The sequence below is a fragment of the Carassius carassius genome, chromosome 1 (assembly GCF_963082965.1).
Source record: "Carassius carassius chromosome 1, fCarCar2.1, whole genome shotgun sequence".
In the NCBI taxonomy this organism is placed as follows: domain Eukaryota; kingdom Metazoa; phylum Chordata; class Actinopteri; order Cypriniformes; family Cyprinidae; genus Carassius; species Carassius carassius.
Window position 1 is genome coordinate 47,523,410 of NC_081755.1, and position 20,218 is coordinate 47,543,627.

General features: G+C 40.1%; 1 protein-coding gene across 1 annotated transcript; it reads left to right on the forward strand.

The window, feature by feature from the left end:
* Positions 1–2,370: 2,370 nt before the first annotated feature.
* On the forward strand, positions 2,371–5,950 carry LOC132142336 (collagen alpha-1(III) chain-like). The gene is made up of 2 exons (XM_059552170.1): positions 2,371–2,399; positions 3,184–5,950. Exons 1-2 carry the CDS (start codon positions 2,371–2,373, stop codon positions 5,948–5,950), a joined length of 2,796 nt encoding a protein of 931 aa, XP_059408153.1.
* Positions 5,951–20,218: the final 14,268 nt, after the last annotated feature.

Genomic DNA, 20,218 nt, shown 5'->3' on the forward strand with positions numbered 1-20,218 from the left:
AGCTGTAAGTTTCACACTGACATGTTGCAAGCTTAATTTAACATCACAACTGACAAATGTATGGAGTTATGAGTTATCGGCTTACTGGTTTGCATGTAAATGTGCTCATTATTACTGTATTTCATTGCCTTGTACACACATGTGCAATGACAATAAAGTTTAATCTAAATCTATTACCTGTAATCAAAAGCTTCAGGCAAACTGTTCGGAGTGATTTCTGGCTTGTCAACAAATTAGTCTTTTGAACCAGTTATTTTTAATGAACTAGATATATCGGTTACCAAGCTGGACTGAATTGTCTAAAACAGTTCTGCATGTGTGAACTGTGTAATTGAATGAATGGGCAAAATGAAAGTTTTTATGGTTTCTCTTTGTTTATGTAAAATGTAAACTGAAGAAGACTAGTTTATTCACTTTATATGCTCTAGACATGTAAAACATCTAAGTTTCAAATCATTATTGTTTGTTTTGATTATATAATTGCGTACCATCACGTCCTTTGGGACGTTTCGTGAAATGCCATAAAGTTAAGAATATGTTACCTGTTCATTCTCATTCCTTTATTTAATTGACTAAAGTACAAAGATATAAAGCACAAAGTACAGCTTTTTTGTAAACATAACCAAATTTAGATTTTCATGGCTGCAACAAACTCCAAAATTTGGGATAGAAGCATGTTTAACACTGTTCATTGTTTGGGAATTGAGGTTACTAATACTTCAAGTTTTGCAAGCAAAATTGTTGTCCAATCTGATTTGTTAACAAACTTCAGACGCCCGTCGGCGGGAGTATCAACTCTGATTGGATGTTCAGTTTAGTGAACGAGGCGAACGAGTCAGTGCCTGAGAATTAAAGTGAAAGTGATAAAAACAACCACGTAAATAATGACAGTACAAACAGAAAGGATGTTTAAATGTTACGTGATCTTTCCTAATCATTCCAATACGCGAATGTTTTCATAACAACATGAGCCACTTAAAATGATTAAAGTTATCAACATTACTGATATTCAAGATAATAAGCAAGCGCTGCTTTGTTTACATTTCGTATATCTGCGTTTATCTCATACCTCTTTGTTTTGTTTTTTTCCTTTCGACTGATGAATAAACACTATTGAAAACCAAATCAGCCAAAATGGCGCTACGCTGATTTGGAGAGACACAGAGGAGAGGAATTGTTGAATAAAGTCGTTGTTTTTGTTTTCTTCGTGTACAAAAAGTATTCTCGTCGCTTCATAACGTTACGGTTGAATAACTGAATTTTTGATAAGTACAAATGCATAGCTCTGAATTCATTTCATAACAGTTAGTCAACTATTAGGGGGAAGCCCTAATTTAGAAGGGCTTGGCTGCGGACTTACACTTGAACTCTCAGACACTTGCACTTCCGCTAGTGACGTCACTTGCCATATTTATTTTTCATTTTGTTCTATTTATTGATTACTTTTTGTTTGAATCTCTCAACATTTTACAACAGTAGCCAAGTGGTGAAGACAAGCAAAGTCTCTCATTAAGCGTTTTCCTCCTGTAGAAAAAAATAAACATTAAGTTGGGACTTTTTTGGGAAGTTTGGGAGTAAAAAAGCAATGGAATAATTTACAAATCTCATAAACTTATATTTTATTCACAATAGAATATAGATAACATATCAAATGTTGAAAGTGAGACATTTTGAAATGTCATGCCAAATATTGGCTCATTTTGGATTTCATGAGAGCTACACACTCCAAAAAAGTTGGGACAGGTAAAAAACCGGAAGGCTGGAAAACCATACTGGATCTTCGGGCCCTTAAACGGCACTGCTTCACATACAGGAATGCTACTGTAATGGAAATCACAACATGGGCTCAGGAATACTTCCATTGTCATAAAACATTGTCGTGAACACAATCCACCGTGCCATTCCCGTTGCCGGCTAAAACTCTATAGGTCAAAAAAGAAGCCAAATCTAAACATGATCAAGAAGCGCAGGCGTTTTCTCAGGGCCAAGGCTCATTTAAAATGGACTGTGGCAAAGTTCAATTTATTTCAAAGGGTTACTAATGACACATAATTTGGATATTTCCATGTTTGCGAAAAATTTGGGATTAAATGAGTTCAGACATTCTTTTAACCATGCCTTTAGAATACAGATATTGTGTAATCCCAGGCTCTGTAATCAGAAGCACATTTAAAACTGGAAACATAATTTAATTTAATTCACGTGTTTCATAAAAAAACATAATCCGCCATCAGAATGATACACTTAATTATTCCAGCTGCTCTGAGAAAAGGCTGTAAACGATCCGCCATCTGCAGGATCCTCATATGCATTAGTAGTAGCCGGGAAAACTTCTTTATGTTTACAAACTTGACAAAATTACACAGCAGCATGCTTGAATTTCCCAAGAAAACCTACCTGTACCACTTAAATTAGAAAACATTATTATAAGACAACCGTTGTGAATAGGGCTAAAGTAAGACGATAGTTCTGAGCACTGGCTGGTTATGCACTTGCTCAAATATTGATTTCAGATAAATTGTAACCAAAAAAAGTAACAGACTGCAGCTTTAAATAAGATTAATTTTCTCTTAATAAAGATTAAAGAAAGAATGAATAGATAACATATTTCTGATTTTATGGCATTTCATAATTCTTCCCAACTTTTTTGGAATTGGGTTTGTAAACAAACCTATGAATCCAAGAAAAGAATCAGTTTGTGGAAAACAATTGAATTTCCCTGTTCTGCTGAGACTCTGGATTACAGGTAATAATGTTGTACATAACGTTCAGTTTCTTGCAAAGACATAGTGTTTTAAAAAAATGGATGACACATTAATTTCTTGCTAATCACACCTCATGTTACAGCATGATAATGCACGGCCCCATGTTGCAGGGATCTGTACACAATTACAGATTTAGACAGATTTGTGAACTATTTCTATTTGATAGAAATAGGCCTTTTTTGTACACAGAAAAAGTCTTAGATCTTTTAGATCAGCTCATGAAAAATGGGGGCAAAAACAAAAGTGTTGCATTTATAATTTGTTTCACTGTATTATGAAACAGGGTCACATTAAAAGCACACACATAAATTGCACAAGCTGTCACACCAATCTGCGGTCTTACCTTCTCTGCTGATTGTGTCTGTGATGGGCTTTTCTGTTTTGATCCATTATTTTCTGATCCTGCTCCTGCCAAAAGTCCTCTCAGTATTCCTCCCATTACTCCTGCTGCTACTCCCACACCTGCTGATCCTGCTGCTGCTGCCAGTCCTGCTGCTCCAGAAGCTGCTGATCCTGTTGCTTCAGATGCTGCTGTACCTGATGCTGCTGATCCTGTTCCCATTGCCCCAGATGCTGCTGAACCCGATTCTGCTGGCCCTGATGCTGCTGGTTCAGATGGTCCTGGGCCTGAAGATCCTGATCCAGATGCTCCTGGTCCTGGAGGTCCTGGTCCAGATGATGGTGGACCTGATACTGCTGCTCCAGATGCTCCTGATCCTGAAGGTCCTGGTCCAGATGATGCTGGACCTGATACTGCTGCTCCAGATGCTCCTGGTCCTGAAGTTCCTGGTTTAGATGATGGTGGACCTGATACTGCTGCTCCAGATGCTCTTGGTCCTGAAGGTCCTGATCCAGATGATGCTGGACCTGATACTGCTGCTTCAGATGCTCTTGGTCCTGAAGGTCCTGGTCCAGATGATAGTGGACCTGAAGGTCCTGATCCAGATAATGCTGTATCTGATGCTGCTGCTCCAGATGCTCCTGGTCCTGAAGGTCCTGATCCAGATGATGGTGGACCTGATACTGCTGCTCCAGATGCTCCTGGTCCTGAAGGTCCTGGTCCAGATGATGGTGGACCTGATACTGCTGCTCCAGATGCTCCTGGTCCTGAAGGTCCTGGTTTAGATGATGGTGGACCTGATACTGCTGCTCCAGATGCTCCTGGTCCTGAAGGTCCTGGTTTAGATGATGGTGGACCTGATACTGCTGCTCCAGATGCTCCTGGTCCTGAAGGTCCTGGTCCAGATGATGGTGGACCTGATACTGCTGCTCCAGATGCTCTTGGTCCTGAAGGTCCTGATCCAGATGATGCTGGACCTGATACTGCTGCTCCAGATGCTCCTGGTCCTGAAGGTCCTGGTTTAGATGATGGTGGACCTGATACTGCTGCTCCAGATGCTCTTGGTCCTGAAGGTCCTGATCCAGATGATGGTGGACCTGATACTGCTGCTCCAGATGCTCTTGGTCCTGAAGGTCCTGGTCCAGATGATGGTGGACCTGATACTGCTGCTCCAGATGCTCCTGGTCCTGAAGGTCCTGGTTTAGATGATGGTGGACCTGATACTGCTGCTCCAGATGCTCCTGGTCCTGAAGGTCCTGGTTTAGATGATGGTGGACCTGATACTGCTGCTCCAGATGCTCCTGGTCCTGAAGGTCCTGGTCCAGATGATGGTGGACCTGATACTGCTGCTCCAGATGCTCTTGGTCCTGAAGGTCCTGATCCAGATGATGCTGGACCTGATACTGCTGCTCCAGATGCTCCTGGTCCTGAAGGTCCTGGTTTAGATGATGGTGGACCTGATACTGCTGCTCCAGATGCTCTTGGTCCTGAAGGTCCTGATCCAGATGATGGTGGACCTGATACTGCTGCTCCAGATGCTCTTGGTCCTGAAGGTCCTGATCCAGATGATGGTGGACCTGATACTGCTGCTCCAGATGCTCCTGGTCCTGAAGGTCCTGGTCCAGATGATGGTGGACCTGATACTGCTGCTCCAGATGCTCCTGGTCCTGAAGGTCCTGGTCCAGATGATGGTGGACCTGATACTGCTGCTCCAGATGCTCTTGGTCCTGAAGGTCCTGATCCAGATGATGCTGGACCTGATACTGCTGCTCCAGATACTCCTGGTCCTGAAGGTCCTGGTTTAGATGATGGTGGACCTGATACTGCTGCTCCAGATGCTCTTGGTCCTGAAGGTCCTGGTCCAGATGATGCTGGACCTGATACTGCTGCTTCAGATGCTCCTGGTCCTGAAGGTCCTGGTTTAGATGATGGTGGACCTGATACTGCTGCTCCAGATGCTCTTGGTCCTGAAGGTCCTGATCCAGATGATGCTGGACCTGATACTACTGCTTCAGATGCTCTTGGTCCTGAAGGTCCTGGTCCAGGTGATAGTGGACCTGAAGGTCCTGATCCAGATAATGCTGGATCTGATGCTGCTGCTCCAGATGCTCCTGGTCCTGAAGGTCCTGATCCAGATGATGGTGGACCTGATACTGCTGCTCCAGATGCTCCTGGTCCTGAAGGTCCTGATCCAGATGATGGTGGACCTGATACTGCTGCTCCAGATGCTCCTGGTCCTGAAGGTCCTGATCCAGATGATGGTGGACCTGATACCGCTGCTCCAGATGCTCCTGGTCCTGAAGGTCCTGGTTTAGATGATGGTGGACCTGATACCGCTGCTCCAGATGCTCCTGGTCCTGAAGGTCCTGATCCAGATGATGGTGGACCTGATACCGCTGCTCCAGATACTCCTGGTCCTGAAGGTCCTGGTCCAGATGATGGTGGACCTGATACTGCTGCTCCAGATGCTCCTGGTCCTGAAGGTCCTGGTCCAGATGATGGTGGACCTGATACTGCTGCTCCAGATGCTCCTGGTCCTGAAGGTCCTGGTCCAGATGATGGTGGACCTGATACTGCTGCTCCAGATGGTCCTGGTCCTGAAGGTCCTGGTCCAGTTGATGGTGGACCTGATACTGCTGCTCCAGATGGTCCTGGTCCTGAAGGTCCTGGTCCAGATGATGGTGGACCTGATACTGCTACTACAGATGCTCCTGGTCCTGAAGGTCCTGGTTCAGATAATACTGGGCCAGATACTGTTGGCCGAGATACTTCTGATCCAGATGATGCCGGTCTAAATACTCCTGGTACAGATGATGCTTCTACTGCTTCTTCTTGCCATGATTGATATAATATGGCTGCTGCTAATCCTGATCCTCCAGTTACTGTTGCTGCAGGTAATGATGCTTTTAATTTTTGCGCTAGGTTTACCACACATTGTATGGTGTCTGTTACCCACTGTATTGTTTCTATTGCCCATTGTAATTGTGTTCTTGCTAATGTTACTATTGTAGCTCCTGCCATTGCTCCAGTTACCGATGATCCTGTTAGTGACTGTGCCCCTAACAATGATTGCAATATCGCTGCTGTTGTTCCTGCAAGGCATCCTGCTACTGCTGTTACTGCTACTGCTACTGCTCCTGTTCTTATTTTTGCCTCCCATAGTGATAATAACATGCCAATTCCAGCTGCTGCCCCTGCTGCTGCTCCTACTGCTACAGCAGCTATTGTTGATGTTACCGCATTACCAACAACTACTACAATTGTTACCACTGTCAGTGCTAGTGTTATTTTTAGTGGTGATTGTAGAGTTGTCCTTTGTTCTCCAGCTGCTAATTCTCCTGGCTCTGCAATAGAGGAGAACTGTCTTCATGAAATTAAATACAAACATCTTAAAATCTGCTAACTAATATGTATAGTAGATTGATTTTATCCAATTATAATTGACATTTCTTACCCATGTTGCTTGATTTTAAATTGTAAGGATATAATGACTCAGATCTTCAAATTCACTTCAGACAGATTCACTCGTCAGGTTTAAAGCTCCTTATCCTCTCTTTTTTTCCTGAGCCATGTTCCCCTGCTTTAGAAAGACAAATTATACAATATATTTCATATTATATGTTATATATTATATACAATATATGCCAAAACTACTACACTGCTGTAATTGCTCCATATTTGTAATTATAATTTCTGTCTCCAATGTTTTTCTGGCTTCAGAATAATTTCGAGACAAAATAAAAGAAAATTAGTTATACTGGTCTACCATCCACCTTAAGTGAATATTCATTTTCTAATCCGTGTTAACTGCTCACTGTTGCGTCCCAATCTCATGTAATGCTAATGTTGAGGATTTTAATATTCATGTTGATAACACAATAAAACAAATGTGCCCCTTCTCCACCCCTCACGTCACAGCCCAGCGATTTAGACCGAATGCTTAGTACTCAGCCCTTAAAACTGTATTATAGTGCTATTTCAAAATAATAATAATAATAAAAAACTCTTTATAAGATCTTACTAAGACTAAACTCTTAATAATTTGAGAATAAAGTCAAAATTATGAGAAAGCTGTAGCAATATGGGATTAAAAAAAATTAGAGAATAAAGCCATAGCATTATGACATTAAATTCGTATTATTTTGAGATTAAAGTAAAAATTACAACAATAAAGTCATAGCTATTACGGGATTTAAGTTAAAATATAGTATATAAATGTAGTATCTTGTACATGCAGGCCCAGATTGGCCATCAGAAGCACCAGAAAAAATGTGGGATAATTATCTTACTAGGAAGGACATTCCAAAATTACAGGTTTACTGAACTTCCGTAAATTTCATCACAGCATTTCATAATGTAAGTCAGTAGAGTGTATGGCCCCCATGTGCCTTTATGCACTCCTGACAGTGTCTAGGCATGATTCTGGTGAGATGGTGGATGGAGTCATGGGGAATTTGCTGCCAAATTTGAATCTACTTGCTACTTGATGGCTTTGGAAGGTCCAAAGGTTCTCAGCTGGATTCAGATATAAGGAATGTGAGGTCCAGTCAATAGAATCAATGCCTTCTTCATCCAGAAACTGCCTACAAAGTCTGACCACATGAGGCCGTGCATTGTCATGCACATAGGAGGAACCCAGGGTCCAATGCACCAGCATAGCATATAGCAAATGTATTAAAAGTAAAAAAATATATATATAAAAATTACATGTACATAAAGGCTAATTTATACTTCTTGATTGGATCCAGACCATAGGCTATGAGTCACTTTTCATTTATACCTCTGTGTAGTTGTCCGTTTCTACATGCAAACCGCTAGTCTGCAGTGTCCACGGACAAGTTGCTGGTGTAACCTGCGGTACCACAACAAAAGCCGAAAAAGAAGTGGCTAGTCCGACAAGCATTATAGCAGTGATGACAGCAAATAAATATTAAATCATTAAATCATTATTAAAAATACATAAAGGAGACAACAACGGAACAGGAGATGGCATTCTTTCAGTCTCCATAAGGACTTAAGTACCACGGAAGATCAACACTTGTTTGTCGAGGACAACTAGTGATGTATAATGCTGTGTAATGCTGTGTGTTCTTAGCTTTGTTTTATTTTATATAAGAAGGTGTAACATTAAAATAAAATAAAGTGCAAATAAACACAAACAAAACTTAAGTTCATATGGATGGAGGGGTTCTAGCAGACCAGTCACATCGCTTGCGATCCATGTAGAATTGATGCGCTGTTAGATATTTGGAGATGTGCTTGTCAGGCTACGGTGTACGGTAGGCGTCAATGCATAGGCTATGGCATAAGTTCGATGCAGAAGTATAAATTGGACTTAAGTATTCACAGCCTTTGCCATGACACCCAAAATTGAGCTCAGGTACATCCTGTTTCCACTGATCATCCTTAGGATGTTTCTACAACTTGATTGGAGCCTACCTGTGGTACATTCAGTTGATTGGACATGACTTGGAAAGGCACATGTCTATATAAAGTCCCATAGTTAACAGTGCATGTCAGAGCGCAAACCAAGCCAAGAAGTCCAAGGAATTGTCTGTAGACCTCCAAGACATGATTGTATTAAGGCACAGATCTGGGGAAGGGTACAGAAATATTTCAGCAGCACTGAAGGTCCCAATGAGCCCATGGCCTCCATCATCTGTAAATGGAAAAGGTTTGGAACCACCAGGGGCCTCATGTACAAAGACTTGCGTTGAATTCATACTAAAACATTGCTTACGGTCAAAGCTGTAAATGTGCGTACGCACAAAAAAAATCAGATGTATTAATCTCTGCGTACGCAGCACTCCACATACATTTTCTTTGTACATCCCAATTAACGCGAAATTGAGCGCACATGCACGAGCACAACCCCACACCCTGTCTCCTCCCTCAATTAAATTAATTTAAATATGGTAATTAGTCTAATTTGGCAAAAGAAACCTGCTAGAACATGGCTAAAGCAAGCAAGAAACGAAATTTCACTGAAAATTAATTAGAGGTCCTACTAACAGAGGTAGAAACAAGAAAAAATATTTTATTTGGAACTTTGTCCTCTGGAATTAATAATAAAAGAAAGAAAAAAGAGTGGGAGAGTTTGTCTGATGCCGTCAACGTGGTGGGATCTGAGAGTCGCACCGTAAATAAACTGAAGAAGAAATGGTCTGACATAAAGGTGGAAGTTAAGCGGAGAACTGCTGCGCACCGACAAAGTGTGGGCAGAACAGGCGGTGGTACAGGGGCAGATGAACTCGCACCCTTTGATCAGAGAGTTGCGACTATTGTAGGAGACACGTTAATCTCTGGAATCGTATCCGTTGATGTGGGAGACTCGGATATACTACAGGACTGCCAGCAAGGTGACTAATTTAAAATTTATTTCCTTAACTTTGATACATAGCCTACCAGCCACCATTTAATTTTAAAATGCAATGTAGTAATGTACCCATTAATAAGGAACAGACTCAAATACAGTTAACATGTGCCTGTGTTTATTTGGACTTAGGAACCGCAGGAACAACAGCAGAAACGTCCACTGGCACGCACTCAGAGTCCGCACCACCCGAGAAGCCAGAGCCCATTCAGTCCAGCGGTGTCTCTAATGCTCCCCCCAGTGCTGAACCCCGTCCATCTGGTCGCGTCTTGACTCATGCTGTTCTGGAGTCACAGCAACAAATTGTTAGGGCCATTGAAGAAATGAACAGTCACTTAAAAAATGTCACTGACGCACTTACAGAAATAAGCCATTCATTAAAAGAATTGGTCAAAAAAATAAACTTTTTGTCTGAGTACCATTTATATTGTTGCAATTACATGTTGACGGGCCTGAATGGCTTGTTGATTGTGCTGCACATATACTGGTCCCGGGTCAGGGTCATCTAGCGGTGCCCCCACCTCACCAAGGTGTATGCCATGCCTGTGCGCAACATTGTGCAGCACTCCACAGGCCAGTATGATGCGGCAAACCTTGTCAGGGCAGTATAACAGCATCCCCCCGGTCCTGTCAAGGCAGCGCCACCGACTTTTCAGCTGCCCAATCGCCCGCTCCACAACTGACCGAGTGCGAGAATGGGCATCATTGTATCTGCGCTCTCGGTCAGTTTGTGGGTTGGTGAGGGGGGTTAACAGCCACGTCTTTAGTGGATAACCACTGTCTCCTGATGGGCAGTTGAATAATTACACACACAAACATTAAACTTTTAGATAGAACCATACATTTAAATGCATAACTTACCAAGTAGCCACCCATCGCGCACCCTGCCAGCTTGGAGTCTCATCCCAACCATGCTGTTTGTGAGGATAAATGAATCATGGGTTGACCCAGGCCACCTTGCCACAATATTTGTTAGGCGCATTTGTGCATCACATATAATCTGCACATTTATTGAATGAAAATGTTTCCGATTCACATATGCAAATTCTTCAGATGGCGCCTTTATAGCAATATGTGTGCAGTCGATCGCTCCGATTACATAAGGAAAACCGGCTATCGCTGCAAATTGCGCTTTAATGTTTGGCTGGTCACCTGCATCGTATGGGAACGTTATGTACCGGGTAGACAAGCGGATGATCCCATCCCATACAGCTGGCATTGCACGGCTCAAACACGACTGGCTTATACCTGAGCGGTCTGCTAGTTCTCTTTGGAAAGAACCAGTTGCCAGGAAACCAAGTGTAGTAAGCACCTGTAAAGGAACGGGTAATGCGTGGCTCCTCACTGTCTCTCTTTCCAAATTCGGACCCAACTCAGCGCAGAGCTCCAAGAGTAGGCTATAGCCCTTGGAAATCTGAAACGGCTGATAAGCCAGTCATCATCGTGGGCCAGAAAATCATTGTGGTCCCTAAAAACTCGTTCTCTCCGGATTCGTCCATTGAAAATGTCCTCTAATAAAGCCAACATTGCCATTGCTAGACGGGTTGTAGGCTATCAATTTGCACATGCTTTATACATGTTACTTAATTGCATAATTAATAGAATATTTTAATAAGACTCGTGTGACAATAATATGTCAAATAATTTATCAATTACAAATTATAAGCAATCTGACAGCTGGTGGTGCGATAGAACAATTCGTAGTGTAATGTTTGCCACTTCACTTTATTGCCTCTATGAGTCGCCAACGGACAAAAATCACGACAAATGTACGTACGCCAGGCATGAAGTTTACGTCGAGGAACGCACATTCTTACGTTAATTTCACTGTTAGTACATCTGACCGTGAACGTGAAAGCTGGCGTACGCCGTGTTTTTGTGCGTACGCAGTGTTGATACATGAGGCCCCAGGACTCTTCCTTGAGCGGACTGCCCAGCAAAACTGAGCGATCGGAGGAGAAGGACCTTAGTCAGGGAGGTGATCAGGAACCCAATGGTCACTCTGACAGAGCTCCAGCGTTTCTCGGAGGAGAGAGGAGAACCTTCCAAAAGATTAACCGTCTCTGCAGCACCCCACCAATCAGGCCTGTATGGTAGAGCGGCCAGACGGAAGCCACTCTTTAGTAAAAGGCACATGACAGCCCACCTTGAGTTTGCCAAAAGGCACCTGAAGGACTTTTAGACCATGAAAAACAAAATTTTCTGGTCTGATGAAACAAAGATTGAACTCTCTGAATGCCAAGCGTCATGTTTGGAGGATACCAGGCACTGCTCATCACCTGGTCAATACCATCCCTACAGTGAAGCATGATGCAGTGGGGATGTTTTTCAGCGGTAGGAACTGGAAGAATATATGAATGCAGCAATGTACAAAGGCATCTTTGATGAAAACCTGCCTCAGACTGGGGTAACGATTCATCTTCCAACAGGACAACAACCATAAGAACACAGCCAAAATAATAAGGGAATCTCTACGGCACAACTCTGTGAATGTCCTTGAGTGGCCAAGCCAGAGCCCAGACTTGAACCCAACTGAACATCTCTGGAGAGATCTGAAAATGGCTGTGCACCGACACTCCACATCCAACCTGAGGTACTGCAAAGAAGAATGGAGGAAACTGCCCAAAGATAAGTGTGCCAAGCTTGTAGCATCATACTCAAAAAAACATGATGCTGTAATTGGTGCCAAAGGGGCTTCAACAAAGTATACAGAGCAAAGGATGTGAATTGTATTTTTTATACACATTTTTTATAAAGTTTTTTATTTTTTTATTTTAATTTTTTTATAAATCTGCAAAGATTTCAAACTTCTTTCATGTTGTCATTATGGCATATTATTTGTAGAATTTGGAGGAAAATAATGAATTTAATCAATTTTGGAATAAGGCTGTAACATAACAAAATGTGGAGAAAGTGAAGAGCTGTGAATACTCTCCGAATGCAATGTGTGTGGCAGAGCTCATATATATATGGGCTCCAGACTAACATCTGAGAGCAGTGGCACCAGATCCAGGAGCCAGGAGCAGATTTGGTAGCTCTGGGGGTGGTGTGTGGGAGTATTAAAATATAGATTTTTAATCATAAAATAATTATTGTTTTGCATTAATAAGTGCAGTTACTAATAATATTTAATGTTCATTTCTTGTTTATTTTTCTTTTGTTTATTGTTTATACAGATTTGACAGTAAAGCACTAAACTTGAGTTAGGATGCATACAAAATGTACTTTTATTAACAACAGTAACAGGTGCAAAATCACATTTTTATATAGAAAAATGATATATTCCACTCTTATTAAATGTACCATTATTCTTCTAGTATATATATATGTAAGGAATAATTCATAATAATTCAAGACATCGATCAGATGAGATATTTAAAGGGATTCGACCAGTTTTTGTACTTAAATTGCAATTGTGAGTAAGATTATTTCTTCTGCATCTCATCCAATGCCTCTTTTGCTGGTTCCAAAATGTCAATTTAAAACTAGAGGCTTGAGCCGTTGATGGCATTCTAATGCAGTTATTAATGAAGTTATTAATGAAGTTTTTAGAAAGAGAGTGAGAGAGACAGAGACACACAGAGAAAGAAAGAGAAAGAGAGAGTTTGTGTGAATTAGGCTACCTCTGTGCATCTCTAAACAACATTTAGAGATTTTAGTCCTGTAATTTCCGTTATTACACACCTCAGAACTTTCCTCAGCCATTTAGATTCAAGCATTCAGGTGCCACCTGGTATAAATATCAGTGATTATGTGTAATTTAGTAGCAAATTGAAGAAAAGTTTGTGACTTTTCTTACTTCATGACTTTCCTGACTTCTGAAATCTGACAAAATCTGATTTCTTGATTTTATAATTTCAAAACAGAGAAAAAGTAGGAAAATTAATTACTAATAAGCCAGTGAGTATTCATAATTGTGATTTGATGTCTTTTTTATTTTTATTTTACGTAAGTGTTTGTTTACCACAAAGAATATTTTCCCATTAAAAAAAAAGAAAAAGAAAAAAAAACATTCATACTGAAACATTTTAGAGCTTTAAAGTGCTGGGAATAGCTTCAGTGGTTGAAAGTCCCTGAAAAGTGCTTGAGTTTCTCTCTCAAAAGGTTGTACAAACCCTGAAAAGAATTATGTAATACATTTGACTATTTCTACCACAACCCCATGGTTACAGTTCAGACAGGAACCACTTTGGCAAGTTTACTTGAGTTTATTAAACACAATTTATCTTTGGCGATATGGTTCCTTATGGGGGTTCTTGCTACCAGAATAATTGAACATACAAGAGCTTTAACATTAACCCCCTCCGAACCATGAATTTAGAAATACATAACAATTAAGACTTTTAAATAAAGTCTTTAAAGCAAACAGTGATAATCATGCAGATGTGGCAGTGGGACGTCTATCCTGTAGCCTGGTTATGAAGATGGGTGTCTCTCCGCAGTGAGGTCCATGCCTGCTGAGACTTGAAAGCCTTAGTGATCTGAAATGAAGAAGACGACAGCTTATAATGAGGAGGGAGGGAGGGTTGCGAGCCGTTGAGCATACTTACCAAGCAGTAGTGCCACGTATATATGTCCCGTGTCTAATAGGAGAATTCTCTGCAGAATTAAAGTTTTTCTCAGTAAATCTCGCAGTAGCCTTGTCATTGTTTGGCGAATTCAAACACTTCTCACTGGATCTCGCAGCACTGTTGCATCTGTGTAATAACAGTGTTGCGAAATCCACTATGGCTCCTGTTCTGAGCTGAGAGACGCTCCGAGCTGCGCAGATGAAACGCAGCGCGGTTTAGTTTCGGTTTAGTTTCGTTTGCTGTTTCTTAAAGCGCATTTTTTTTTTTTTATTAAAATGGGAATAATTAAAATTAATTTAAGTTTTGTTCAGCAATACAAGCACTTCTGTAATTATGCCAAATATAAGAACAAAGTTCAGAAAGGTTTTTCAATTATTTATTTATTTTCCTCTAAATGCGCATTCAGTAGACCAGTTAAAATACAATACTTTTTAGTCGATTATAGATTTAAAAAAAAAATATATATATATAGACTACACAGTGTAGCCTAATGCATAAACCGTTTTTGTTACTCTGAAATTAGAATATCTTATATAACAGCTAACTAGGATAGTACACTTTTCAATTAATTTGAGTATATTATATATGTTTATAAAGGGTCTGATTCTCACCTTACTGATGAACAGAGTTCGTAGTTTCCTGGTAAAGCTTCAAATTCCCCTATCAATTTCTGCTTCTTTAATGTTCTGATACGTACAGAAAAAAAATAATGAAAATCGCTGTTCTGTGCAAGTGATACAATTGTCAGACAACAATTGCCTAGCCTCTTTTTTCTTCACACTCAACTACATCCACTTCAGTTTCAGATGTCTGCAAAGCACTGTTGCCAACTCTCGCGAGACAAAAAAGGCTTCAAAAACAAGCCCGATAATTTTTTGGGCGGCGAACGTCGGTCCTGGAGAACAGAAGCTATTTTACATAAATCAGTAAACTTGAAAGTGGGAACAAAACTCATCTCCAATCACATATGAGTAGAATAGGATTGGAGAGATGGAAAAAGAGGAAAACACAAGAGCTTCAAATGGGAGCTGTAACATATAGCCACATATTTATAGCCTACTAAAATATAGGCTATTCAACCTATATTTACTCATAGTATTAGTATAGGACTACTTGTTTTTTTTTTATTACAGCCTGTGATAATTAATACAAAAATATATTTAAAAAAATGAGGCTAAAAGAAAGTCATCCCACTCCTCTACGTCTACTTCTATCATCACTTGGATTACAGCGTCATGCACCTTCTTTCTGAATGTGATTTTAATCCAATGAGGGGGAATTTACACTGCAGCACTTATATTATTGCACTGGTTGGCTATTAACTGCGAGCAGAGTGTCATTCAATGCATTAGAGCAGTGGTTCCCAAACCTGTCCTGGAGGACCCCCTGCACATTTTGTATGTCTCCCTAACCAGGTTTGTTAAGGGAGACATACAAAAAGTGCAGGGCAGGGGGGCCTCCAGGACAGGTTTGGGAAGCACTGCATTAGAGAATATGGTGAACATAAATAAAGAAATGATGTTGCTTACCAGATTTTTTACAATAAGCCCAAAAAAACGTTACCCGGGATTTTTCCACAAAACCTTACAAAAAAAAGAAGCCCAGTGTCTCGTATAATACACTCACTTGGCAACTCTGCTGCAAAACTAGTAAGCTAAGAGTAAGCTGATACTGTGGAGATGCACTGCACTGATTTGCAGAGACAACTTGCAGATTTCTTAACGAGTTAAAGTTGGGCCCGTTCCACACCCTTTTACACAAAGCATCATACAACCTAATTAAGTTAATAAAAGAGATACTATGTAATTTGGACTACATTTATTATGTTCTGGTAAAAAAAAAAGTAGACATATTAGTAAAATATTGATACATGGTTTGACACACTTCGTGTTTTATTTACTTATTTGTGAATTTGTTAAATCTAAACCATTTAACAGTGAATCTCACAGACACCACGATGTATGTGGGTTATATTTCAACCTAATAAATGAAGATCTTCATATGGGGAAGTTATTACTGTGATATGTTCGAGATTACCGGTGTCATCTGCTTCTAGTTATTTTTAGTCGTAAGACATTTAAGATGCATGATATTGCAAACTGATTGTTGTTGTATTACTTTATGTATTATCATGCACTTATTTAATACTGCACTTATTCATAGAAAATATCATATTTATGCATTGCAAAAATAAGGCGAATATTATTTAATATTATATTTAAAAATAATACGAGACAATTATATCTGATTCAAATCGCTAAATAATTTTAGATAGCAGTATTTGTTTGCTTCAGTTTATTTATTCAACTTTTCAAGAGATTCACCAATAAACCATCAGTATTAATCGGTCAGAGCAGTTCATACTTTAAAACTGCAACATGAAGAAGATTAATCAAAATCTGACTTAAATTTAAATAGAATTGTTCATGCTAACTGCTGACACTAAAATCATAGATGACAGACAATGTGTCCCAGAAAACCCCAAGTCTCAGGTGTTGTTGAGTGTCAGACAGTCCAAATACTGCTTCAGGAGGTGTGTATGACCCTGAGAAAGACACGATACACCTGCTGCCGAACAGATCTGACCTGTCAAGGTGACACCAAGACATGACCTCTGGTGACCTCAGCACCACATCACTGTTCTCAGACTCATATTATACTCATAAACATACAGGTGCGTCTCAATAAATTAGTCAATTGTTGGCCTTCTGGAAAGTGTTAATTTACTGTACATGTACTCAATACTTAGTAGAGAATCCGTTTGCTTTAATTACTGCCTCAGTTCAGCATGGGATGGAGGTGATCAGTTTGTGGCCCTGCTGAGGTGGTATGGAAGCCCAGGTTTCTTTAACAGTGGCCTTCAGCTCATCTGCATTTTTTGGTCTCTTGTTTCTCCTCTTCCTCTTGACAATAGCCCATAGATTCTCTCTGGGTTCAGGTCTGGTGAGTTTTCTGGCCAGTCAATATTTATACATTCTTTACATTTATGCATTTCTTGGGAATCGAACCCATGACCTTGCGGTTGTGAGCTCTGTTTGCTTTCCGTGTCCTTCGGCGTGACCTCGCGTGAGTTATAAACAACTATAAGAGTAAAGAGATTCACACTTCTGATGTCACAGCTGTTTACCTGCGTGCCTCTTTTCTCGTTTCTAATGAGCTTAAAGCATTAAGATCCTGGCGTCTACCTGACCACACACATGGGTATCTATTTCTCATCCTATTACGTGTCTCCAGAGTCAGTCGAGGCTCTTATAAAGAGACCATGCATTGATCACGACAGTCAGCCGCGCTCAAAGACTTCTGGTCTCTCTCTGAGCAGACATGGATCCCATCAGTCAGTCGGTGAGCACGAGCGTCTCAGACGTGGGTTACCCTCGCAGGCCGGTGCGTCTGACGCCGAGAGGAGCATCATCTCATTTCGTCGGGAGCACCATTGTGATTCTGTCCTCGTATGCTGTTGCAACTCTGGCCATGAACTGTGGCAAAAAGATCCAGGAGGAGAGATTGAAATCCTCTGAGAACTGACGCTGAGTGCCTCATCAGACTGCTGTTATCTGATACAGACATGAAACAGTTCACCACACTTTGACAACGTACTCGTCCTCAAGATCTTGGGTCAATACATCTATGTAGACAGCTGTCGTGTGAGTCTACGAGAGGAGTACTGAGTATCAGTTCATCTCAAGACTCTGGGAAACTAAAGAAAACAGGCCTATGGGAGCAGATTTTATAGACCTTTTGAATTTAAAGATAACTCCATTTTATATTTAGCTTGTGTTTGTTTCATTCCAATAGTGAAGCACTGGGAAATCAAGTGTCGTTTGTACAGAATTTATTAAAATGTTTTAATACGTTGTGTAAAGAAGCTTGATTGACTTGCTTTATTGCTGATGCACTTGACTGAACACATCTAAAATAATTTCACACGATGACAGACCGTCACATGAGCAAACATTCTGCTGCGGTCACAAGTCAGTAATTTAATAACTAATATCGCGATTCATTTGCATGCTACAAGAGCAGACCGTTAGTGTGCAGATACCTTCAAATTAAAAAGAAATTTAAAAACTAGATTTTCCTTTCAAGTAAATCCGAGTGGTATTTACATGTGCAGAACTCACCGCCAACGCCTGTCCACAAAAAGATAATGGTCTAACTCTATGAGAACAGAGAAGTCCACACCATAAATAGCCTACAGTGATGATGACACAGGGGGATGATATTGTTAAAACTGCTGTCAGAACATTTTTAGGGAGTTCTGGGTGGTTTTAAGCACATATTTGCAGGCAGTTCTGAGTGGTTGCTAATTTGAATCAAACAATGGTCTGATAACTTACAAAACAAAACACTCTCCTAAACAAGACATGATTTCTTTATTTTAATACTATTATTTTAATTACATTTAGTGTTCGAGGTTTGGCCTATTATTCCACAGAGAGACACTTTTATTTCTGTCATTAAACCGGTTAGTTTGGAGAACTGATCCTGAATGCCCTTGATTGCCCTGATAGGCTGTTCTGCACTTCCTGTGCTCACCACTAGAGGGTGAGCTGCTATACACACATCTATGGGGCGCTGCAGAAGAGTGTCTGAAGTCCTCCAGCAGAGGGCGCTCTACTGATGAGAAAAACAGCCATGAGCATTCATCTGATGAAGTGAAGAAACCATGCACAAACATCCCTGAGAGATGGGGATGAACATCTGAGCCAGTGTGTCAGCTTTCATGAATTGTGTGACAAGTAAAGATTTTGTGTGTAATCAAAAAAAAATAAAAATAAATAAAAACTCAACAACAACAAAAAACACTTATTTTTGGCCTATTTTAGGCCTGTTCAGTTTCTGTAGTAGGCTATTTGTTATTTTGTTTTTGTGCTATATATTGTTTGTAATATGTTTCAATGTTCTTATGAATTTGGTAAGATAACAATATTAAATTAAATTAAATTAAATTAAATTTATGCATTTAGCAGACGCTTTTATCCAAAGCGACTTACAGTGCATTCAGGATATCATAATATCATTTCATATCACAATATGTTTGCATAATATATAATTTAGTATAATACCATGCTACAGTCGGATGGTAACAAACATATCTGAATACTGTCTAAATGACAGCCATTTTCATGCAATTTATTAATTAAAAAAGTATATGATGATAAATACCATAGTATTACTATGGTGCCATTGCAACAGTAGCATAGCAGCAGTACTTCACGTTTTCGTGAGTGATATTGACACAGTATAGGAACATGTATCTGAGGTATTTTAGGCATGATATGGCGGTCTCAGTGAAACTAGCTCTGAATGGTGGAACGAATGCAGTGCAATTAGCAGCAATGTGAGTGACCTCTCCAAATGAACACAACAGCTCATCCATGAATAGCTTTGACACAAAGGATTATTATTTCAGCTCAGATGACCAAAGGCTAATAGCTTCTGTCTGCAGTTTCCAGACCCAAAATAAGACCCGCGGCCCCGGCTTGTGAAGCCGTCTGTATCATCATGAATCGCTCTGACAGGCCTCGAATCCAGAAAACAGCTGATGACATGAGCCAAAACATTCATGCCTTGAGCCGAGACGTCCTGCAGCTCTGCGTGTTTCAGGCTGTATCCTCTCAGCTCTCTAACTAGGGCACAGTGTTTGCGTTTGGGGCCAGAAACATCTTAAAGCAGCGCATGGAGGTGGGATTATTCCAGAAGGAAGATTAGAGACGGAATAACCAGCAAAACAAGCCTTCAGCGTCTGCTGAGAGAAAACACCTCCGTTTACTGCAAATGAGTCTTTTTAGTATCATAAATATGTCATTTTCAAATAATCAGACAAACTGGCTTTTGAGATTATTAGACACTTTTACATCCACTTCATGCTACCAGTGTAATTTTAGCAAAAGTGAGATACCATTATAGTTTTCTACATCAACAGTTCATGTTTAATTCAACCTGTTGCTGTTTCTTTGTAATTGTTTGTTCAATTTACTAGCCATTTTTTAAGCAAAGTCCCATATTTTTTCAGTGACCTTAATTTTATTTTTGATTTTATAATCTTAAATAGCTGAAATGAAACCACTTTTAGTATATATATATATATATATATATATATATATATATATATATATATATATATATTCACAAAATACATATTGCTTCCAAATAACTATTTTTTTAT